Source organism: Lytechinus variegatus, chromosome 2 (assembly GCF_018143015.1).
Source record: "Lytechinus variegatus isolate NC3 chromosome 2, Lvar_3.0, whole genome shotgun sequence".
Lineage (NCBI taxonomy): Eukaryota > Metazoa > Echinodermata > Echinoidea > Temnopleuroida > Toxopneustidae > Lytechinus > Lytechinus variegatus.
The window spans coordinates 12,017,631-12,044,085 of NC_054741.1; the positions used below are offsets into that span (position 1 = coordinate 12,017,631).

The window sequence follows — 26,455 nt, forward strand, 5'->3', positions numbered from 1 at the left end:
CACACACAACATCTAAACCTGATGAAATCTGCAGTCTTTATACATTGCACTTTTATCAAACTCATTGATGCATATATGTGTATTTGGTATGAAAAAAAAATGAATTGAGCAGCAAGGGTCATTTACTGTCAACCATCATATACACAGACAACCCCCCTGATAAGAGAGTTACATTGGCTGAAAGTAAAAAAATTGAATTGAGCATAAGTCTCTGACTATCACATTCAAATGTCTTAATGATCAAGCTCCACCATACCTGTCAGACCTCCTAACAGTTTGCCAATCAAACACTTGATCATCATCACATATCCCTCTTCACATCCCCCGAAATTCAAATCAGTAGGTGATAGGTCATTTTCTGTGTTTACCCCAAAATATTGGAATAGATTACTCCGTAAACTTAGACAATGTTCTTCTATTTATGTGTTTAAGAATATGCTTAAATCTCATTTGTTTTAACATGTTTAATGTATTGCAAGTAGTGTTTCATTTTGTGAAGTTCTGTTTTAAGTTTTCACTGATTGTATTTGTTTTGTCATTTGTACAGTGCTTTGTAACTTTTGAAAAAGTGCTTAATGGGAATTAATTAATATTATTATTATCATTTGGCCTTTAAATGGTACTGCAATGTACTTCAGATTCAATTAAACGTGGTGTGTATTACTTTCCAAACCAATTATGCCTCGTTAACTTTTTCCTTTTCTTCCACTCCATTGAACATGAGAGCTGCAAATTGCACCTCTAAAAAGGGCAAATTTCTCTCAGTTTCAATCAGCAGAGTTTGAGGTTGTCCACAGTTTTAGTTGACAACACAACAACTCACTATTACTACAAACATAAAAAAAAAATTGTTACAATACTCAAGCACAAATAAAAGCTGTATAATCAAGAAAGGGCTTTCATTTTAGTTTCACTCAATTCCTCAAGAGTTTTCATTGCAAACTCCTATAATAACTACTTCATTAACACTTGCTGGAAATAGAAAGAACCACATCAAACTGACATAATAAGCTGAACAGAAAGGTGATCAGAAGTTGGTCTCCAAGATTGTACCTACAGCGTGAACCCTGCAGACAGTGCCAAGATCACAGCCATATTGCAAGATATTAGAGACCAAACAGTGAGAATTCTGAGGACAATGTCTTGTGGGTGGCTAGGCAAAATGCTCAATAGCGACACAGATAAGAGCGGTCTATTATCCCTATGCTTGGTAGCGAGTACTGGGGTTGGTATCACCTTCATGTCTCTTCTTCCCTTGGGTCCTGAAGCGCCACCTCAGGTGCTCTACATCACCGGCAAGTTAAGCTTGACTATCATTACCTTGATGATCATTGTGCAGCTGTTCAGATTTGTAAAGGACAAAGGGAAACATCATAAAAACCAGACAATCTTCTGGCCATTGCGATGCACCCATTGCGCAGCAATCCTTGGTTTGTCCACAAGCAGATCTTCCCACAGGTCACCTGTTGTCCAAATGCTACGCCTGAACAGCAGTAATCTTAATGAAAATACTGTTTTCCAAAGTCCTAGACATCGCACTGGCAGACAAACCTCTCCCATGCTATCAGTTCGACCAAGCAGTCCTCAAATTTCAGATGGCTCCTTGAGCCCTGTGTTCTCTTCTGAAGAAAATCTTCAATGTTCATCAAGCTTTAATCCATTTGACACAAACCAGCAGTCAGCTCTGGACACCATTCCATCTGAACTTCCCCAGAATAGTTTCATGGACTGCAAGAGAAACAGATCTTTCTTGATAATGTATGGAGTATTATTGATCTTCACATCACTTGGTACAGCTTTGGGTTTAATTTCCAGTATAACCTGTTTCCTTCATCTCCAAGGGAAAAACGTTAGTAAAATATCAATGGCAAGCTCAACTCTCCAAAGCTTAGTACTAATCACCTTGATACCTGTATCAATGCAGTTTGCTGTAAATTACTATGATGCAGTGTTTGCCACAACCATTGAGAATGTCTTCACTGTGGTATTGTTTGTGTCCGGAGCAGCATGGATTTCTATCTTTAAGATAGCGAACCCAGTAAGTGCGCTCTTGAAGTCTCCCTACAGTTTACCAGGTGAACCATGCGAACTGAATGGCACTTATGCGAAAATAGAGCAAAGAGCGGTTCTCATGTTGACGCCATTTAATGCAGAATGTGCCATAATCGCTCTTTGTATTCTGTGGCATATATGGTTATCTTTTGTGCGCAGGGCTTCGTTACCTCTTGCCTCTGCCAGTATGCCTCAAACAGATATCTTCCAAGGTGATAACTGTATTCAACTTATCAAGAACAACCTCTTCCATTGCAGAGCTTACATGATACGTTGCAAGGTTCATCAGAACACCTTCCTGCATCCGTCAATCCAAGACCTCCACAAGTGCTTGAGGAGGACCTGGATACTCACCACATTATTCTCTATTCTATATATCATTGTAATTTTTTACAGTGATCTGGTTGACCCTTTCAAAGAAAACCCTCAATATAAAGCAGAGATAGTGTGGAGCATAGACTTTGTATTTATTCTTCCTTTCTTTATCTTACGCATGCATCAGTCATACGTCTCGCGTCACTCCCAAGAGACATACACTTCCATTTCCCCAAGGAAAGCGGAATCCCATGATATCTTACTCTTGCTGTGTTCTTGTGGAATCTTCTGTCATTCTATCATGCGACTTGCAGCTGGCTGCGGACTACTCCTTGGTGATGAATCAGAACCCAACCTGAGTCACCTAACGGCACTGTCCATCTACGCTATCGTCTACTCCCTGGCGATCATCATCATGATATGGCTGATGACAGCTTTCATACTGCAGGTGCAAGGGATTCACATGACAAACATTTGCGAAATCAAGTGGACCTTGGTGATGCTCATCAACATATCCTTATGCAACGGAGCCCGCTGGCTGTGTGAGAGCATCATCATGAAGAACTGGTACCTACAGTGTGCATTTTATGGTGAGAATGCAGGAAATGCCGTAGGCACCCTACTAGAACCATTCACCACCTTGTACGGGCTTCATGCAGCCATGGTGGCTTACGAAGCCTACAAGACGATCCTAAAGGAAGCCGAGGACCAGTACGCATCTGTAGAAAACTTGGTGCTAGATGAAGATCGGTATTGAAATAATGCATGATTGTTGTTTTATAGGGGAATGGTATATGTGGGAGCTAACAAATATTTTCTTCCAGTTTTTACATTGACAGCGGTTTGGAAGGATAGAAAGATTAGCTCAGAATATGAAGGTTTCTCAATGAATGGTATCATTAAGCCATATGACTGAATCATGCAATTCATAAAACTATTCTGCAGGATCCTTTCTATGAAAAAAAAATTATCTTGCAATTCACATCACTTCCACATTTTCACATAAAAGCACATGATGACACCTTTGACATGAATTTGTCAAGACACACTGTATAGTACACTTTTATAACATGTAAGGTGTTGCAGCTCAGATATAAACAGTATAAATATGGTGTCTGCTACTACAGATGCCAATACAAAACTGGATATCTCTGTTAAGTTGTTGTATTAGTAGCCCATGAAGAGTGTAGAGATGAATGACAGTATTTGCAGCAAACACTGATTTCATGAGAAAGTCTGTGAAACCAATGTTAATTTGTTGTAGATCTAGATCTGGGCCCCATCTTACAAAGATTTAAGATCGATCCACCCGCAACATCAACATGTATTATTCATGTTTGTTCAAAATATTTTCTAACTGTGATGCATAGTCATGCATTCATTGTTTTCTTGAAAATTCACTGTGCTTCTCTTTGTTTACGAAGGACATTGTGCAAATTTCCTACATAGAGTTACGATTGATTGGATCAATCATAACTCTTTATAAAACGGGGCCCTGGTACTTTTACATTACATTGAAATTGTTACAACTTGAATGTATCTTTAATGGTTGTTGTGCATTTCAGCTGTTAAAGTTAACATTTTTCCCCTGTTATCTTAAAGACATCATTGTAAATCAAACATTGCTTTGTAAATATATCTCATATTGTCCTACATATTTTTTTTACATGTATATACTTGTACTTCCTTATCTCACTTTAAACATGAATTCCATAACATGACAACCAATCTAACCATATGCCGAGTGTTTGTATAAATGTTTCTATGAATGAAAACAATAAGTAAAAAATTATTTTGGTAAGTACCCATGGGGTGATAAGCAAATAAACTGGGAACTCTATCAGATAGTCAATCTTTTTTCAAGCTATATAAAATGTGCTAATGTGAGCTTATCTGTGTTGGTAATTTCAGTGCAACTGGGATTAAAACCTAGATTACATAATTTCACAGGAATGAGCTGTATGTCAGGGCCCTGTTGTGCAAAGAGTTATGATTGATCCCATCAATCGCAACTATGGACGGCAAGCAACGTCAACATCTACAGTGCGTATCAAAAAAAAGTTTACACTTAGAAAAAATGCTGTAAAATCATAAATTTGTCATATTCTGAAGATTTTTCCACATTTTATCATTGGTACAGATCCATTTCAGCAAATGACGATATAATTGTCAAAAAATATTTCCGCTTGAGTGAGCACCACATACTTTTGAAAAGTTAGTGAAAAATGATTTGCGCAGAACATTGAAATAGTTATGCGAATAAAAGTAGACCATAATCATGGAGAACACATGGAATTTAGTTGTAAATTGATTTGAAGATATATTTTACCCTTTTAAACTTGTTTCCTTACCCGAAACACTTCCAAGAGTGCATTGAGCCCCACCCACTCCCCCCACACACCGAGGCCATCGTGACGATATTTGCTTTACACTGAGCTGTCATTTACATGAAATGGCTTAGGCTTGATTTTTATTTTGTTAATCATTTTCAAGCTTGGAAAAAGTGTGGAGGAACAAGTATTAAATGAAAAATTGAATGAAAACCCACTTTAAATGATAAAAACTTAGTGAAAAATGCTGGAGATATCTGATATAAACTTTTGTTCAGAATCAGTTATGTCCTCAGATCCAGCTGGCACAAAAAGGGTGAAGGCTGTGCTTACTAAGTGTTGACATTTCAATTTGGGTGGCAAAATTGCTACAAAATGCTTGAATGTATCTGTTTAATTTCAGTTGACTAAAATTGCAAGGGAAATGTATGAGAAACGTTGTGCAGGGTAAGATTGATTTCGCCCTTTCCCCTTGACACAGCGTGAAAACAAGCATTTCTGCGCAAACAGATTTCTGCGAGCTTTACAAAAACGGACAGTGCTCACTCAAGTGTAACATTCTGTCAAAACTTTTATTTTCATCAGATAGATGAGACCCAGACCCAAGAGTGTATGTGAAAAAATTACCCACATGTTGTATATTTTTTAATTCCCAGGGCTTTTTCAAAGTGTAAACTTTTTTTTGATACGCACTGTATTATGCATGTTTGTTCATTTTCTAGCTATGTTTATTCATGCATTAATTGTTTTCTAGAAAATTCACTGCACTTCTCTTTGCATAAAAAGGACATTGTGCAAATTTTTGTAGAAAAATTATGACACTGATGGACTTCCATAGAGTTAAATTGATCAAATCAATCGTAACTTTTTGTACAACAGGGCCCAGATTTTACTTGATCTGTATCTCTCTTGGTATGATAATATGTAATAAAGATTTTGAAGCCTTTTCCTTCAATTATTTATCACTGCAATAAACCTGAATTAGCTTTAAACCAGGCCATCCTGAGAATTGCAAGTTTTGATTAGATTATAAACAATACGTGATTAGATGAGGATACTTCAACCAAGTGCTTTTACTCTCATTGAGTAATTGAACAATGAAAGGGATTGCACTACTTTGCTGAAGAGAGAGAAAATTTGAAGGCATAAGCAGGGCTATCCAACTGTTTAATCATTGTCCAAATGACCCCTATTAAAAAGTAACCCATTTTGCTCCATTGTCAACCATTTGACAATATGCTAGAAAATGCTTTTTCAGAAAATTCTCTACTCATCTCATTGCTGAAAATTCAAATTTTACATCTTTACATCATTGAAATACCCATCTATTGTCCATAATTCCTTGCAAGAATCCTGATTTAGTTGGAACCTACATATACCAAGAAAACACAGAAAATTCCCTTTTTCATTGACTTTGAAAGTTTGATTTTTTTAAATTTCATTTAATGTTAGACTACAAAAATATGTAGACTGAACTTATTGATGCTTCTAGAATCCTTTCCTTGACTCGAAAAATATAACATCAAATCAGATCCATGATGGAGCCATAGGGCAAGCCAATACACTCCTGCTTTACCCTGGTCATATTTGCACATGATATTGGTATGTAATGATGTTTTGGGTATCATATTTCAATAAGGTGAATATGCCAATGACGATTCGGTTCAAGCAAAATGAAGAATTACATCCTTACCTTATAAATGTTCCAAATATTCCAAGCTCACTCATGACCTTTGAGAGTTTGAGGTCGTCGAATCCCCCACATGGCTGCAGGTAGTTCTGATGGATGGGGGGTAGGATGCGATCCATCAAGATATAGCCCTCCCTCTCTTGTTGGCCGGCCAACTTTTCAAGCATGGTGCGCACCTCATCATCGTAGATGTTATTACCTGATGTTGGAGAAATGTTGATGTGAAATCAGTATTCTCCTACGTCACCTGGTGGTTTCCCGCAAGGTAATCATCTCATCTACTCTCCTAATACTTCTCCATTGAGGATGCTGCACACCTTATGATTGGTCTGCCACCCGATTTTGGAATAAAGCATTTTAACATTTGTGCCAAATCTCTAGATATGGAAGATCTTACTCTGCAAATTCTAAATCATCTCAGGGTACACTTATGTTCAAGTCCTTGACAATAGTACTCTTTTCGGTTAAATAAAAGAAAATTCAATATCTAATAATATCTAATTACAATATCAGATAAATCCTACGATAGGCTATGTTTTGAAACAAATTTTACCTTCCTCCAGAATAAAGGCTTGCAATTATCCAAAATATTAATGAAGATATCAATATTCTGAAAATTAATTTGAACCTCAAATAGAAAGATACTACGCATCCATATTTTCAGAAAATAATGAAAATGCGATTTGTTCCAATATAGGATTGCAGACTAGTCGCAAGGTGTTTGGTGGCTTTTAATCACCTTTTCAGGTTTATCCTTTCATTCTTCTCTATAAAGCATCTTTCCTATTTAGATACATGTACATGTATTTATAACATACAATTGGCTAACTCCATATCTTACAAAGAAGTGTGAGCTAATTTTCCTGTCAACTATAAAAAATAATGGTTATTAGACAAACTAGTAATCAGACGAGGTCATGATAAGACTTTAACATAAAACATTCATGAGAACATCTGGCAATAGATGAATTTGTCATATGACTGAAAATAAAACCCAATGGTCATTTATCTAGAAATTAGATGTAGTGATCATCAAACTGGAAATTTCACCAAGTGGTCATGAGACCTTCTGAATAGAAGACCAAGCGCAAGTTCGACAAAATGAAGCATAGACCAAAAGAGTTAAGACCAAGTGAATTGAGACAAATCATGAATAAAATGGTGCACTTCCTCATTCATGCATGAGTCACTTGGCAGGTGGTGTCTGAGTTTCAAATAGAAAATCACATATATGTCTAAAAAGTTTAATATCTGCTGTTTAATTTGAAACCTTAATCACAGATAATGGTAAGAAATAACAAAGTTTTGTTTAATTGAAATAACACTTGAATTCCAAGAATATTATAAACTGAACTTGACATTATCTGTGATTGACGTATCAAATTAAATAGCAGATATTGAACTTTTTAGACATGTGATTTTCTTTTTGAAAATCATATACCGCCCGCCAAGCGAATTTTAGGTACCCTTCCTTCAAATTGTTTGGAACAATCATGAATAAAATGGTGTACTTACCTCCGCCCTCTCGTTGTGGTTTCATGACATATTTCTTTGGGTTTTCAATCCCTCTGAGGGCAGCTTCATCACCCTCTGGTGTCTATGAAGACAGGAAAGACAATTACAATCTTAATTACCTTTTCAGAATGACCTGCTTTCATGAACATAAGCTCACTTTTAAACTGTGATTTAAACCTAAGGTCATCTATTCAAAGCTACATATGGAATGTGACACTGCACGAATTTCTTGTCTCTATCTTAAAAATTTTGATTTATCATCGTAATATTTGGTACTCAAAATAATGAAAACATTCCAGGAATGAACAATGAATCAGCTTAATAGCAAAATAGCGTAGTCCTAATAAAGGTGTTTTTATTATCGTCCTGGTGAGACAGATCTCAGTGATGGACTGCATGATTGTGATAGGAATTATTTTATTCGGCATTTCAACAAGGAACAAGTTACAAAGCAAATACATGAGCATAAAAGAGGAAAGGAGCAAGGATTTTTACAGTACAAGTCCAGAATGCCTGGGAAAGAAAAAAGTAAAACAAATTACTGTAGCCTGCAGGCTTTCCACCCAACCTGGACTTGTATGGTGACATCCAAGTATAAAAACACATACACAGAATTTACATAAAGCAGTAATAATTTGGCTGTAGTAACATTTTTTTCAATGTTATGTTCGCATAATCACAGAAAGACATAATTAACATGTTTTTTTTGGTAGAATTTCACTAAAACTTTTTATTTTATTGCATATAAATTGAATATACTAATTATAAATTGGATGTAAATCTATGAACAAAAGTCCTGGATAGCTTACATCTACTGGGATTCTGCTTACGTCAGTAAACTGCTCGGAACTTAATTAAATAAGATTTAACAGCCAATTCCCCCAAAAAAATTTGAATGAAATAAAAAGATCATTTTTTTTCTTAATCCAAATATTAAAATGGACTTACAACCCTGGTCTAATGTTATATTATTTAAAATGATGCATTATTTCCATTTTACAGAACAGTAATTGCTTCCCCTTCTATAAAATGTATCAAATCCCATCTTGAAAGGAATAGATGAACATATATAGAAAACCAAGAACTACTAACCAGATCCAATGTGTACTGGCCTGCAAACGAGGACCTAATGAAATCTGCCATCTCCTTGTCATCGACAAACTGTTCTAGGACACCCGGCTTGGCCAGTTCCTGCTGGACTTTCTTAGTCCCAACGAGGTGCCAAGAGATTGACGGACAGACCACAGCTCTAGACTGTTCTCCCATCAGCTTGCCATTCCATTCCTGTCAATTGATGGAATTGATTTGACTGAAATGGTTCATTGAAAACAAAATGCAAATAGCAGCCAAAGTACATACAGTTAACATACATCACCAAAAAAGTAACCAAGAAACATCTGTAATTTATCACAACTAAATCACAAAAACAATAATGATTGTAAAGCTCAGAGACTCCTCTTTCATTTAGTATAACTTAAGATAATTCCTCATTCATGCATGAGTCACTTGGAAGGTGGTATCTGAGTTTTAACAGAAAATCAAATGTCTAAAAAGTTCCATATTTGCTGTTTAATTTGATACCTCAATCACAGATAATGGTCAAGAAATAACAAAGTTTTGTTTATTTGAAGTAATGCTTGAATTACAATAATTTTATAAACTGAAAAGGTTTTACATGCTAGCAGTAAGTCTTTAGACTCAACACTCTGTTATGTTGACAATCAGCCATGAATGAAATTTTGGTTAACTGTGCGATAGCTACTGAGGGAGTTCCGTGAAACATTGTTTTAATGAAATTAAGGAAATACACTAAACTACAAATCAGACGCATCCAAGAATGAATTAACAGTGGTACGCCAGGTTTCGCAATCTGACATGGGAGTTGGTGAATCATGTAATAAATTATTTGTATCCCTACATACGTTATCAACAAAATTTGAAGGTCTGCGTCCTCTTGTTTTATGAGGGAGGCGCAACAACCATTATTTCAAAGAAACAGAACTTCGTTATTTCTTGACCATTGAGGAATAAAATTACAGACCAGATATTGCACTTTTTAGACAAGTAATTTTCTTTTTCACCAAGCAAATTTTTGGTATCCTTTCTTCAATTTGTTTTTAATCACTCATGTCATCATGACTTTTGGTTTGATGTCAATGCAACTGTATATGAAAAGGGTCCCAATAGGTATTTGTCTTAATTTGTAGTTCTAAAGTAATCCTTTACTTACATATTCTGAATGAAAATGAGTGGGGACATAGCATGATCGGTAGTACAAAACTCCAACCTCTGAACCATCTCTGAAAGAAAAGAAAAATACTGGTAATGAATTTCATCAAAGATCTATTACATTTATACATTATCGGTTTCATAACGGGAGCATACAGAAGTGAGCATCTACATGTAATGCATTTTATTAACACTTCGTATCATCAACTATGCTGAGGATGCATGGCGTTATGAAAAAGAAATCACATCTAAATTGAAATCTCATCAAAACAACCACTTTCTCCACCCTGGAGACCATCTTCACACAGAGACCAAAAATTAATGAAGATTTGTATCTGTCAGCTGTATCATCATCGGCAAGTGTTTTTCTTTTATGAAAGAAAAACACTAATCTTCATTAATTTATATATAAATATAGACATGTGTGAGATCTGATCGTTTACATCTAGGCGGGTATTCAAATAAGACCAACTTCAACCATGGGTTTAACAGTTTACCCTACCCTAAACCTAACATAAAACCCCATTGCAACCCTAACCCCACATCTTCGACAAAATTAACCCTAAAAGGCCCGGGGAGGTGGATTCTGCCCCCCCCCCCCCCCCCCCCCCGGATGCGAGACCCAGCTCTTTAAAGGTTAAGCCCAGAGCAATTGGCACAGGAACAAACTCTGTGATACCATATTAATACCCACTTCTGGGGTCCTGTAACACAATGAATAGTGATTGATCGTTTGATGGATTTTCACAATTGAATGCACATGGGGGTCGATACAATTGTTCTTTGATCAATAGTTAGCCTTTGTGTAACAGGACACAGAAGCTAATTGGCAACAAAATATGGATAACCTTCTTTAAGGGGGGGGGTTGCTAAGCTTGAAATTTCTAAAGGGTGCAGCTCTCAAACACATCTTTTCACAGGATGCAAGAAAAAAAATAGACTTGAATATCAGGAAAAATAATCCCCTGCCCACTCTAACCTTTAAGCCTTAAAACTCACATGAATAACCTCCTGTCCTTGGTGAGTTGACCCCTTTGACCGATGTCACCCAGTGTTCTCCTGATGACCTTTACCCTGTGGTCGCACTTTGTGATTGCATATTCCAGGAACCTTTGATCAAAGATGTTGGGTTCTTTGGATGTGACGATAAACACTACTGAGGCACTATGTACAAAAGAGAACAAGAGCAGAAAGGAAATAAATAATCCAGGAACATTTGATCAAAGAAGTTGGGTTCTTTGGATGTGACGATGAACATTACTGAGGCACTATGTATAAAAGAGAACAAGAGCACTAAGAAAATAAATAACATGATTCCTAAAGGGGTACCCTCGAGCAAAATCACACCATACTTCTTAAAGTGTTTACACAACAAATAACTGAAAAAAATATTTCAAGTCCTGGTAAAATGATAAAAAACAATTAAAGAATAAGAAAGACATTATGGCAATTTTATCCCTTTTTTTCATCAAACACAAGACTACCATTACAATCTTGTCTTCCCATTGCAAAAAAATTATGAAAAAGGTAGGATTCTTTCCTTCATAATTATGTTCACATGTAGTAAGTATAAATGTACAGTTAAAATAATGCATTCTGGGAAATAAACCACTGACTGTAATAAGTGGTTCAGGATTTTAGCCCACGTCACTCAAAGTTTCACTGTCAATCTAGAAAAGTTGCGGATAATTCCTTTGACTTTGAATCACAAAGTCCAGGGTTCAAATTCCACTGAAGCTCTAAATTCCTTTGTCAGAATATTTGTCTACATTTAGCTCCAGTCTTCCTCGGTGGTAACTTGAAAATATGCAAGTCACTGTGGTTAGCCCCAGCATTGTGAGTGTCTCACATGACCAGCTAAAATATTCCAGAATGTACATAATCATACAAGGCAGCATTCACAAGAATTTTGACATTCTGGCCTGTGTTCCGAAATCCGGATTAACTTAGGCCCATGGTCCTACTCTGTGTCAAAATTATGGGAAGAAAAAAAATTCAAAACTACATTTACAATATATGTTTTCCAATCTTTAATTGGCTCATCATGTTTTAATGATTTCAATAATTATTCCAAGCCTGACCAGTTATGAATGCTTTGAGTGTCAAATAGACCAGTTCGTAGTTACTTCATGGACAATTTTGGTCAAATGACCTTTCATTTCTTTCATTATGATAGGCAGATTTCAAAGCAAGACATTACGTAAGCATGCCTTACATAGCAGGATGAAGAAATTGAATAGACCAGGTGACTAGAATAGCACACCAATGAACACTTTATGAAGGTATTTGTTGCATTCCTACTTTGAATGCATATCATAGCATGTTGCACAATGTACTTGGCATGCTGTGAAATACCAGTCGTTCGTGGACGCATTGTTGTTGTTTTTTGGATGTAAATGAAAACACAATTCAAAAGAATATATGAATAATCAAGACATCAATGTTGGTGCTTATCTCATTAGATTTTAAACCACCATGTCACTTTAGTACAAATGACCTTCCTCTGATCATGCGCAGAATATTTTGATCATGCACAGAAAGGAACTACGAACTGGCTTATAAGCTGACACAACAGACTTTTATAGTTAGAGATACCTGTCGCATGTGGCTTTCCATAGTTAAACCACAACTTTAGACCATAGTTTGAATTAAAGCTGAATTCATAATACAGGCCTTTGATTGTAACTTAATTTAAAACTCACCCAGGTTGACCATAGAGGTGGAATGCTTTGACAATGCCTTCAGCCAAACCTTCAATTGCTTGATTATCTGGTATACATGAAGGCTCAAAATCTTTGTGACATAACCCTAGAAGAAATCTGAAACAAAGATGATTTAGTTTGATATTAATTATTATTATTAACTTTACACTTCAAAATCAAAGCAGTATACTTTATTGTCAATTTGATTTTCATTATAAAGAGTAAGTTATTTAATACTCATCATGAAGTTATCTTTCTATATTAGTGTAGACAGAAACAAAATAATTTTCCTACTTTTGTTCATTCCTAATGACGATTTGAAACTTGCAGAGAACCTTTTTTAATAAATTGGGAAGAGCTGAACCTTGGAACAATTTTTGTTTAGTTTTAAGCTAAATATCATGAAACCAGGAAAACATTGCATCAAGGTTGTCATCAAGGATTCCACTGGTTTTTTGTATAAAAGTGAATGACAAATTGATACTGATGACAACTTTAGTGAAACAATTGATGAAGGCCTTGTATTAACATAATGTTTGTCATCAATTGCAAATTAGAAAGACAAATTTTAACAGGTTTACTACATGCATGAAACCATGGTCATGACTGGACAATGTTAATTATGTGGTTGATTACAAACATTTGTGATACAGCGCACAGGGGACTCTACTGGCATCCATTATTTTAAAAAAAAATCTGTTCTGTAATCAATTGCTAAACTTTGATTATGAGGCGTAGGTCAGTGTAAATCATTTACAATATAATAATAATAATAATATAGGGAATTTATATTGCGCACATAGCCACCTCGTTAGGTGCTCAAGGCGCTCCTATATTACCCGGCTAAGCTAGGATTCATACTTCCTAATTCATACTTGTACCTATTCCTCAATATTACACAGTGATTTATAAAGTAGATTGGACAAGTAATAGAAATTCTCTTTCATATTCATTCTTCTCTTTCTGTCCCTCTCACAATTATAATTATTCAGTTACCGTTTCTGAAGTCCGGCCTTTGAAATGCCATTGGCCTATGCTTGCTTCCCCTTATTATCATTTTCCTCCTGTTTATACTTTTTTTATTTGCAGTCTTTTTAATTAATACTATTCCTCAATATTACACAGTAATATGTATTTTAACTTTGATTTATTGTATTTTTTAATCAGAATTGAATTTGAAATAAAATAAATGACCCCCCCCCCAAAAAAAAAAAAAAAAAACATGAAATGTCAGCACCATTGACTAACCTATGTAATGATGCAACATTGCCAGCGAGGGCAGCAAACGAAGCAGCTATTGTGTTCATTTCAACCATGGAAAGCGCTAAATTACCAGACTCTCCCCTAGCAGTATCAAGCATGTAATCTGTTCTTAACAGACACAATTCAATATCCTGTAAATAAAAAAAAATCAATATCAATAGAAAAGCTTCAGATGTTATGAATCTTTTTTATTTTATAGGCTGTAGATAAATAAACCAGGAAAATATATGTATAAACTACAGAATAACAAGCTTCAAAATTTTATGAAAGAAATATTTGAACTTCCGTCACCAAATGACCTAATAATAAATAGCAGAATTTCAAGCCTCTGAATAGAAAATTCACAAGTTATAAAATGATGAAAAAAAAATTGCAAACCTTGAAATTCTAATTTACCAATGAATAACAAATTGACAATCTATATTGAAAGCTGAATTTATTCAGCATTTACATTTCACTATATAAAAATGATATTCTTGACAAGTGTAGTCCAAAACATAATAATTGTGGACTTAGACCAGAGATGCCAACCTCTTGACACAAAAAATCAGACTGAATATCCTCAAAAATCATATTTTTTAGTGAAAAATCAGATTTTCACAAAAACTCAATATGACCAGTGCAAGCCTTGAATTAAGCAGCTGCAGGCCGGGGGCAATTTAAAAAAAAATTGCCCCCGGCTCGCGAGCGTTTTACAGGAACCGGGGGGCAATTTTCTGGAACAAGGGGCAATAAAAAAAAAGAATATAACTGTGAACCACCCTCCAAATTTGTTTGTAGTAAACGCAGCTCCTGCAATTTTCAATTAGTACAGAAATAGCATGCTAAGTAATAGGCTTATTCAAACAACTAAGAAATCAGATTTAAATGTTTAAGTGTGTTTTGACACCCTCACTCCACATCCCCTTTACATGGGCTTATATTTACTTTTCATCTTTAATGAACCACAAACAATGAACCCCCCAAAAAAAAAATCTAAATAAATGAATAAAATAAACATATAAAAAATAGAGAATTCAGATCAAATAATAAATTTACAAAAAAAAATTTAAGGTTTTTTCATGGTTAGAATCACGGGTGTGGGTGAGTGTTTGTGTATGATTGTGACTGTGAGGTGCACTTGGATTGCATATAAATTATGTTCAAGAAATGAAGAAATTAAATCAATATCTAACTCAGTCTATTCAAATTCCAGCACATAGCCACAGCCCACAGGCTACATGTAAATTTTTAAATGTACATGTATTGTAGGTTCAGGTACCTTAAGTTTTTCACAAGTTATTTGAAAACGCAGATCTTCACAGAAAATGCCTTTCATTCTGGGAGAGACTAAATTCTGTAACAAGTGGAATGCCTCTGGCCGTCTCACCTGCATCACGCGGTTCAATATAGCAGCAGTGCTGACTTTGAATACTACTCTAACTCGCACAAGATGTTCAGTGATACATGGTTACTCTTTTGTCCACTTTTTATGAACTAGACCAATAAACTTACAGAGATATGATGGTTATTCAACAAAAAACCCAACATGGCCAAGGTTCATTGACCTTACATGACCTTTGCCCTTAATCGTGTGACCTGAAACTCGCACAGGATGTTCAGTGATACTTGATTACTCTAATGTTCAAGTTTAATGAACTAGACCAATAAACTTTCAAAGTTATGATGGTAATTCAACAGATACCCCTGATTCGGCCAAAGTTCATTGACCCTAAATGACCTTTGACCTTAATCATGACACCTGAAACTTGCACAAAATGTTCAGTGATGCTTGATTACTATTATGTCCAAGTTTCATGAATCAGATCCATAAACTTTCAAAGTTATGATGGTAATTCAACAGATACACCCAATTTGGCCAAAGTTCATTGACCTTTGACCTTGGTCATGTGACCTGAAACGCGCAAAGGATGTTCAGAGATACTTGATTACTCTAATGTCCAAGTTTAATGAACTAGACCAATAAACTTTCAAAGTTATGATGGTAATTCAACAGATACCCCTGATTCGGCCAAAGTTCATTGACCCTAAATGACCTTTGACCTTAGTCATGACACCTGAAACTTGCACAAATGTTCAGTGATGCTTGATTACTATTATGTCCAAGTTTCATGAATCAGATCCATAAACTTTCAAAGTTATGATGGGAATTCAACAGATATCCCCAATTCGGCGAAAGTTCATTGACCCTAAATGACCTTTGACCTTGGTCATGTGACATGAAACTCTAATAGGATGTTCAGTAATACTTGATTAACCTTATGGCCAAGTTTTATTAACTAGGTCCATATACTTTCTAAGTTATGACGTCATTTCAAAAACTTAACCTCAGGTTAAGATTTGATGTTGACGCCGCCGCCACCGTCGGAAAAGCGGCACCTATGGTCTCACTCTGCTTCGCAGGTGAGACAAAATGTATTCATTAATAACTTAAATATTCATCACAATGAAGAAATCATGAAGTTTTTTTACAGTTTTCAAAAATTAACATGAAATCTTAACTCAATCTGAAACAGAAAATCGCCATCACTTAGGCCATTACTGATAGAATTCTCACCCAGAGCTCTGGCAGAGAATATGAGCTCAAACTGGCTAGCTAACAGCATCCAAGTACCACACTCGCGTGCACGGCGTCCTCCAATTTTTTTTTTTTTAGATGGAGCCTTGTTTGATGATTTATTGTCTGATATTTACCCCTCACCAAGAAAGAAATTAAAAAGCTATAATTCACAACTATTTACTTTGGATTAATAAGGCTCCAATTTGACAAGCAAAGTCGGCGACTGTGAGGATACAAGACTCGCATATCCTGTGTTGTGAACGGGGATTTATCTCCTGTGCAATTCAAATTACTATATCACAGAATTGTGATATCCTGACTGGAAATGTGTGCATTAGAAATTGCACATGGTGAAGTTGGGAAAAACTGTTACCGCTATTGGAAGCACGCGCGTACATGTATTACAGGAAAAAAAAGACGGACGTAGCTCACTTTTTATGGTACTGAAAAAAACACGCACTTGGCAATTTGAAACTGTGCTTATCGTAAATTGAAAGTTACTTGATTTTGGCTTTTCAGATATTTAAATTACATATATGATATGGCTTCACTGCTCACTCACGGGCGGGCGCATACATACACAACACATGGGACAAAAGCAGGACTATGACAGAAAGTCGGGAAATCGTATTTTTGATGGCCAAAATCGTACTGTCGTATTTTACTTGTTTTATCGTACTAAATACGATAAAATCGTACTGGTTGGCATCTCTGTTAGACCACATTCTCACTGTACTTTCTAAAACTAGTTTACAGGAAACCAGTTTGAAAGATTGTTTTGCTAGCATTCCCATTCAATCACCCAAAAGCAGTTTAAACTTAAAGTATAAACAAGTGGAATGCCTCTGGCCGTCTCACCTGCATCACGCGATTCAACATAGCAGCAGTGCTGACTGTGAAAACTATTATAACTCAGACAAGATGTTCAGTGATACTTGGTTACCCATATTTCCACGTTTTATGAATTCGACCAATACACTTACAGAGATAGGATAGTAATTCAACAAATACCCCCAATGTGGCCAAAGTTCATTGACCTCACATGACCTTTGACCTTGATCATATGACCTGAAACTTGCACAGGATATTCAGTGATACTTGATTACTCTTATGTCCAAGTTTCATAAGTCAGATCAATAAACTTGCAAAGTTATGATGGTAATTCAACAAATACCCCCATTATTGCCAAAGTTCATTGACCTTTGACCTTGGTCATGTGACCTAAAATGCGCACAGGATGTTCAGTGATACTTGATTACTCTTATGTCCAAGTTTTATGAACTAGACCAACATACTTTCAAAGTTATGATGGTAATTCAACAAATACCCCCAATTCGGCCAAAGTTTATTGACCCTAAATGACCTTTGACCTTGATCATGTGACCTGAAACTTGCACAGGATGTTCAGTGATACTTGATTACTATTATGTCCAAGTTTCATGAATCAGACCCAAAAACTTTTAAAGTTTTGATTGTAATTCAATAGATACCCCCAAATCGGCCAAAGTTCATTGACCCCAAATGACCTTTGACCTTGGTCATGTGACGTGAAACTCATGCAGGATGTTTGGTGATACTTGATTAACCTTATGTCCAAGTTTAATGACCTAGGTCCATATATTTCCTAAGTTATGATGACATTTCAAAAACTTAACCTCAGGTTAAGATTTTGATGTTGATTCCCCCAACATGGTCTAAGTTCATTGACCCTAAATGACCTTTGACCTTGGTCATGTGACATGAAACTCTAATAGGATGTTCAGTAATACTTGATTAACCTTATGGCCAAGTTTCATGAACTAGGTCCATATACTTTCTAAGTTATGATGTCATTTCAAAAACTTAACCTCAGGTTAAGATTTGATGTTGACGCCGCCGCCGTCGGAAAAGCAGCGCCTATAGTCTCACTCTGCTACGCAGGTGAGACAAAAACCAGTTTAACGAGGCAAAGCGATCTTAAAAACTACATCCTTAGATGGTTTTCCAAACCGGTTTGGAAGAATACTTTCCAGACCACTTTGGGCGCCCGGGGGGGCACTCAGTATATAATGCATAGTGGGTATGTGCCCCGATTGGGACCCCCATTTTCACACTCAAATTTCCGTTCCAAGGCATAGCATTTTTGCCTTGTTGAGAAAAAGAACAAAGAAAGCCGCTCCAAGGCATAGCATTTTCTTCTTATCGAGAAAAAAGAAGAGAGAAATCCGCTCCAAAGCTTCGCATATTTTTCGTTACACCGCTCCGATCGCATTGAATGAGCTGCAATTTGGTGAAAAGTGGCCGCAGAGCTCCCCCGGCGGAGGCCGCGCTAGCTGCATCATGCACGCATGACCGTTCCATAGGGATGCATACGCACTCACTCGCTGGCGATCCGTTCCAAGGACCCCCGTTTTCACAAACATTTGTCGTTCCGAAGCCCGTTCCGAGGACCCTCCGTTTTGCAATAAGCCCGCTCCAAGGCCCCCGTTTTTTGTCTCACCCGCGGCACACCCCCATCACTTTTTTGGTCGAGTGCCCCCACGGTTTTGGGCATTCTCATTACACATTAAACTAGTTTCCAGCAAAGTAGTTTTAGAATGGTAAAGAGAACAGGGTCTTAGCATCAGTGATCTGTAAAGAGCACTAGAATCACCATTATCATTCTTCAAAGAACACCAAAATTCTTACCAATATCAAATTTATGAAAAAAATCTAAAAATTTACAGAATTTCATGATTTTGAAAGATTTTTTCCTATATATCTCTTCAGTATGTTTTGAGTAGGGGAAGACGGGGTAAGTTGAGCCGCCACCACCCCCAGGCCAATAATGAACGAGTCAGACATTATGGTGGTGCCATACAATTTATATTGATGACCCATTGCATAACCCATAACCCCACTAAATTGTTTTCAACGTTGAAACAAAAAGTAATTTTTCAGAGAGAAAAATACAAATTTCAGTCAAAATAGTAATAAAAGGTGTGAAATAGATTAAGTGCTTTTTACCAACACACATCTTTAAATATAATAAGGACATAAGAGCACTATTGATAATCGGTATGGATCCTCCTTCTTGTCATGGTCTTTTACATGATATTATAAACATTAAAAAGCCATTGATATGTAGGCAGAAAGGACCAAATCCACATGACTGTTGTTTTACTTTTTGAGGATGTTCGTATTTTTAGAGAATTAGCAAGTGAAAAGACTTCTTAAAAAATTGCCATGCTGATTCTCGTCCCATACCTTTTGTACTTTTGCACATAGTTTTTGTGGCTCAACTTACCCCATGGGTAAGGCAAGTTGAGCCATTTGACCTTTTTTCCAAAAGAGACAGTGACTTTCAGTGTGGGGGTACAATGTTATATATTATAGGTAAAAAAATGTTTCCCAAAAATTAAATTTCAAAGTAAGGTACTTATTTCTACAAGATTATTACTCATATCAGTTACAATATCCAAAAAGCAAAAATGGCTCATCTTACCAAGGCTTCCCCTATCTTTTAACAATCCTCTATGATCTACATGTACAAGTATCTCCTCCCCCATGATTCTTCCCCCTCCCCCACTTTCTATTTCTCCTTGATTGGCTCTGGGTCTGGAGCCTCTCCTCCCAAAGTTCAGAGAAAATTGCCTGGGTTTTCCCCATGTATTGTCTACTCTTTGTATAACAAGCAACTATGTGCAACACACCAATGACCTCCTACCATGGAGGTAGACATTAAAGATGATTTGTGTGAAAGAGCCAAAATACTGAAAACAGAATTACGAAATTTGAAGAAAAAAATGAGACAAAGAATCAGAATTTTTATGCCTGTTTTTTAATTCCATCTTAAATTTAATGATAAAGACATACAAAATACAATAATATATAATTCCCATTGAAGTTAAACTTATTCCCATATGATAAATGTGATAGGATCAATACCTGCTTTTTATAAAAAAAAAAAGGGTTGAGTTACCCTTTAAACCCATTTCAAAGGATTTCAAATGGCTCCCATATGTTGTAATCTGATAAGATGATATTGCACAATAACCAAACAGCTTTCAATATTGATTCATCACTCATGTGCTGCTCTCATATTGAAAGACATCATCCACTGATTTCTACAAGATATTCAGTTGATGAGTAAAAATGATTCACAGCATCATGTTACCATACAGACTGGCTGAAAAATACATTCAAAGGTTGCGAGTCCTCTAGTCCAAGTGAGTTTCAAACAGTCGAGTGAAAATTGTGAAAAATTTGATTTTTTTTCGGGAGGAGAGTCCAGAGCTGACCAGGTGAGTATAAGTTTGATTCATGTTCAGTTTTAGAATTTACAAGAAATTTATCTTGGATTGGTACACTCTACATGTATCTATCTGATTATCAAACATAAAGTGAAATCTCTGTTTCTTTCTGGTGAGGTCTCTTTCTATTTATTATATCATGTACCATAATTATATGAATACTCAGGTAAACCGTAAAATATAGAAAACAAAATCAAAATTGGAAAATAAGAGTTCTGAACAGATAAAAAAGATCTGAAGTCTGTACATACATGTAATACAAATCAAAGTATCAATAATGAAAAAAAAAAGAATTTTGGAAAATCTCAACTTTCTCATTTTTTAAACAAATCTATCTATTTGATAATTTCTTGAAGTTTGACAGATTCCAAACATTGCTTTACAACAACTTTTGAACAGTTCAGTTCCTTCATTTTGCAGTGTGTACCATGTACTTGTAATGCATAGAAATCGTCATAAATATACTTGATAACCCAAAATAAAAAAAATAATTAATAGTACTTAGAGAGACAGTGCACCTGCTCAAATACAATAATGAGTTGTTGGGGAACTTTTCTTCAGATGAAATTGTTCATCAGGCATGTGGCGGATGTGAACACAACATCATAGTTAATCATTCATCAACCATGAACAGTATGAGATATTGATCATCGGTTTAGTATTGTTACTGTTATCTGGCAAATATATGGTATCAGCGCTGCACATGCAGATCACAATAGAATGCAGCTTTCATTTTCAAATCACATTTTGAAAACTACTACAAAGTCAATATCTCTGACTCCTGAACCATGAACGAGGGGCAGCCCTTCCAGTTAAATCTAAAAGGAGACAAGGCCGCATGACGTTTTCTTTTGCATACAACCGCTCAATTCAAATTATTAAAGGCATGACCTCTTCCTCCAAACATGTCATCCATCCATAACTTCTCAATTATGATGTCATTCTAGAATAACATTCATATGACTATGTCATGGGTGTGTATCATTGTAAGCTCCTAGTTAACTTTACAACTGAATGGAATGAGACGTATCAAATGGAATTCCAGATTGTTTTTCTAAAAAATATCTTTCATCAATTTTCAATCTTGTAAGAATTATAATATGTCTAAGTCTACTAGACATTGGCAATAAAGTGGAATGTACTTTGAGTACTGAAAAATAAAATAACTGAAAAAGAACAGTAATTATTTGCTAAAAACTTGCAAGTCATGCATAATCCCTCTCCTCCCCCTTTCTGCAGACATTCACATATACATGTATGCACATAACAGACATGAGAATTTAAGAACCCAATACTACTATCATTACAATTATCAATACCTTATAACTTTATTTTTGTAATAAATTCCACATGGGTTAAATATGGCTACATTCCCAATAAGTATGTCATAATATCATTAGTAATATAACAACATTTTTCAATAAGGCAAATTATATCAAAGTAAAAAAGTGATTGACCTATAAAACATAGACTTAAAAAGCCTGAAAAAGAAAAGGCAGATAAAAGTCACCATCATTAATTTCGTTTAACTCATATTTTGTACATTTTTTTCTTATCCCGTATGTGCAAATAAAAATGACAGTACAACAGGAAAATGTTAGAGATCATGTGGATATTACTTACTTTTGTTACCTTTTCTTCATGTACTTGTTGATATATCTTGAATAGTCTGCCTGTGAAATCATCCCCTTCTATCGTTCTGTAAAAGAAACACAATAAACAAAATTAAAACCCCTAAGTCACTAGTCATTACAGATTCTTTGTAATTTTAATGAAAATCTTTGTTAAAGCCATGTACGATGTTATTCATTTTTTTCTTCTAAATAACAATATTTTTTCCAAATAAAAACACTACACCCACCTGACCGGGCAACTACTATTCATCAACTCGAGTATTTATCTATTTCTCTAGATATGTATAATGTATGTTCCCCATAATACTTTCTTTCCCCCTAACTCTAACATTTTATTTGGGTCACTCTCTTTATTCCTTATGTTCATAAACTTAATTGTGTTCTCTTATGCAAAACTTACGCTTTTATCTGTATTAATAATAACAATAATAGCCAATTTTTATATAGCGCTTTTCCCAGAATGGCCCAAAGCACTTTAAAGCATATTAATACCCCGGTCATTGGATTCACTTCAATCCCGCACAAAAAGTGCATAATTTCCACTCCCTGGGGAGCATTCCTTGCATTCATCGCAGCCTCATTATGGCGCTGGCAAATTCAAACATATAATATCTTTCGCAGCCTACCGGGTACCCATTTAGCACCTGGGTCGAGAGTTACAAAGTGTGGATTAACGTCTTGCCAAAGGACGTTAGACCGCGGTGGGATTCGAACACACGACCCTCCGTTTACAAGGCGAGAGTCAGAACCACTACACCACGGCTCTTCTACCTATTGCCCACCTTCTTCCTCTATAATAGAAAAATGTAGGCAAGATCATTATATAAACAGCATATAGCTAATATCAATTACTTGTTAATATTATAACTCGTTAAAGAAGTTTTATAGATTTATGAATAAAATAAAGAACTGACTCATATGATGCACAATATGCCACTCTATTCTTTTAACAATCAACTCCATAATGACATAGTTGCATGTCCTTAGAGGTTTTCAACATTTAAACAAGGTCTCCAACCAGGTAACCACTTAAACCTCATCTGGGTCAAAGTTTTGAAGGTAAATTCCTTGTAAATTATGGCCATAATAGCACTCAGAGATCTTTGAACCCAGAGTGGTTTAGTTTGGTGACTCACAGTTTCCACTCGACTACAAATATTTTTTACAGTTTGAATGAAACTAAAAAGCTTCAAAAATGCTTTTTATACTAATACAGACTGTGGGAATAAAGACATTTGAAGTTTCACACGACCACAGTAAATGTTTGACTTCTGATAAATGACATAACAATTCAGAAAGAGTTTGAAAGAAACACACTCAATGGCAAGGTAAGTGAACTGAATCACTGAAACCCACAGGTCCCTCCTCATGTTCTAAGCAAAGTTTAGGATGTGCAGGTGGACTGCTACACTGGGGATTCCCCTTATTACAGCACCCACACAAAGTCCAGGGACTAACTCAATAATTATTGGTCAAAAGCAAAATAAAAGGGCAGATATTTTTTTTTTACCACCACTCAGATTTGTCAGGACTCAACATGAATATGAAAAAAGCCCAAACTATTTAAATAATTTCTGTTCCAATTTGTTAGACTGTTGTAAACACTTTTCAAGGAATGTCTCAATAGGCCTGTTAAAAAAATATGGATTTCATTTTTTCCCCTAGAAACCAAGTAAGCCACACTGTGTTAGTTCATGTACCAAGCTATAATACTTCTGATCCAGTCGAAAGCATTGTTTGTTGGTATGTCTGGAAGGCCCCGGGCAAACTTCCTTGTTTTCAAGAAGAAATTTTGTTTAAATAGTATGCATAATATATTCTGAATTTTACTTTAGTAAACAGACCTATCAGCAAGAGAATTAGGAGAAAATTCCCTCTGAAAAAAAAAAATCAGAAATTTAAAGGTCAAGTCCACCTCAGAAAAATGTTGATTTGAATCAATAGAGAAAAATCAGACAAGCACAATGCTGAAGATTTCATCAAAATCGGATGTAAAATAAGAAAGTTATGACATTTCAAAGTTTCGCTTATTTTTACAAAATAGTTATATGAACGAGCCAGTTACATCCAAATGAGAGAGTCGATGATGTCACTCACTCACTATTTCTTTTGTTTTTTATTGTTTGAATTATACAATATTTCAATTTTTATGAATTTGATGATTAGGACCTCCTTGCCTGTAGCACAAAATGTTAAAATAATGGAATTCCACATGTTCAGGGAGAAATGAAACTTCATTTCACATGACAATGACAAGAAAATCAAAATATTTCATATTTCAAACAACAAAAACAAAAGAAATAGTGAGTGAGTGACATCATCGACTCTCTCATTTGGATGTAACTGGCTCGTTCATATAACTGTTTTGTTAAAAATAAGCGAAACTTTAAAATGTCATAACTTTCTTATTTTACATCCGATTTTGACGAAATTTGCAGAGTTATGCTTGTTGAATTTTTTCTCTTTTTATTCAAATCAAGTTTTTGTTGGAGTGGACTTGTCCTTTAATGTACATTCCAAAGGATACAATCAGAAATTCATTCATTATGATTGAACTTAATATCATGCAGAAACCAATATGGATATGTGACCTTTGACCTAAAGACTCACCCTTTCCATTATAATCTCTGACAGAAGATATGACATCATTTGATGTGACCTGACTGTATTTTGGTGTCATCTACCCAGACATCAAACATTTTCGACATCAGGTGAATATTTTCCAAAGTCATGTGGAAACAAAATCGCATATAAAATGAGCCGTGAACTTTAACCCGTGGATTCAAACTTAGCCTGTATTTTGAAGTCGTCTACCTACACACTCAAATTGTTTTAAATCCGCTGAATATTTCAGAAGTTATAATCCGGAAACCAACTCACATATTTAATGAGCTGTGGCCTTTGAGCTTGCATATTTATGAGCTGTGACCTTTGACCTGCGGACTCTGAATTTGAACATAGCCTGTATTTTGGTGTCATCTACCTACACACCAAATTTTTTTTAAAAATACATTTAATATTTCATAAGTTATCATGCAGAAACAAACTTGCATATTTAATGAGCTGTGACCTTTGACCTGCAGACTCTGAATTTGAACTTGGTCTATTTTTTGGTGTCATCTACTTATGCACCTAAATTTTTTTAATTTGTTGAATATCTCATAAATGATCATGCGGAAACCAACTCGCATATTTAATACGCTGTGACCTTTGACCTACGGATTCCAAGTTCGATGTTAGTCTGTATTTTGGTGTCATCTACCTACACACCAACATTTTTTAAAATCCATTAAATATTTTTCAAGTTATTGCGCAGAAACCAAGTGGGGGACGGATGGAAGGACGGACGGATGGACAGGGGCACCGCTTAATGCCCCTTCCGGACTTCGTCTGTGAGGGCATAACAAACACCTTAAAGAGAGCGATATTCCCACCTCCCCACCCCCTTTTCTCTCAAATTCTACATTCCGTGCACTTGGATTTAAAACCTTGGAATGCTCCCAGTGGCTGAGCAATATAAATTGGCAGATCTATAATTGGCTAGTATATTAAACAATTTCATAAGGTCTGTAATTTCTCTACAAAGCTTCAGTGCAAACCGAGCATGATATGCAGCTTTTGCTGAAGCAGGCAACATTTCAAAGGGGTTTGTTATGAATAGTTTGCATGCTCTGTGTACAATAAACACTATGACCACCTAAAATGCCATTTGGCAACCTAAAAACATTGTATAGCTTGCCCTGACAACCAAGGAAAAATTTATTTGAGAGCCTGGCCATGTAATATTAATTCTGTGTGCATGATTGACTGAAAATCTTTCCATATACCATACAAGAACTTTAATTTTCACATCTCAAAATTTAAAAAATCCATAACTTTGTTATGACTTCTTTG

The 26,455-nt window shown here is 35.7% G+C and overlaps 1 protein-coding gene across 2 annotated transcripts in view; it reads right to left on the reverse strand.

Moving 5' to 3' along the window:
- Positions 1–26,455, reverse strand: part of LOC121407337 (glutathione synthetase-like) — a 34,001-nt gene that overhangs the window by 1,795 nt on the left and 5,751 nt on the right. For both annotated transcript variants that reach the window (XM_041598374.1, XM_041598373.1), the window contains exons 3-10: positions 22,551–22,626; positions 14,082–14,227; positions 12,834–12,950; positions 11,131–11,295; positions 10,133–10,202; positions 8,995–9,186; positions 7,903–7,984; positions 6,391–6,586 (exon numbers count right to left, since the gene is read on the reverse strand). In XM_041598374.1, the coding sequence (XP_041454308.1) occupies positions 6,391–6,586; positions 7,903–7,984; positions 8,995–9,186; positions 10,133–10,202; positions 11,131–11,295; positions 12,834–12,950; positions 14,082–14,227; positions 22,551–22,626 (1,044 nt within the window). The remainder of the gene's footprint in view (positions 1–6,390; positions 6,587–7,902; positions 7,985–8,994; positions 9,187–10,132; positions 10,203–11,130; positions 11,296–12,833; positions 12,951–14,081; positions 14,228–22,550; positions 22,627–26,455) is intronic.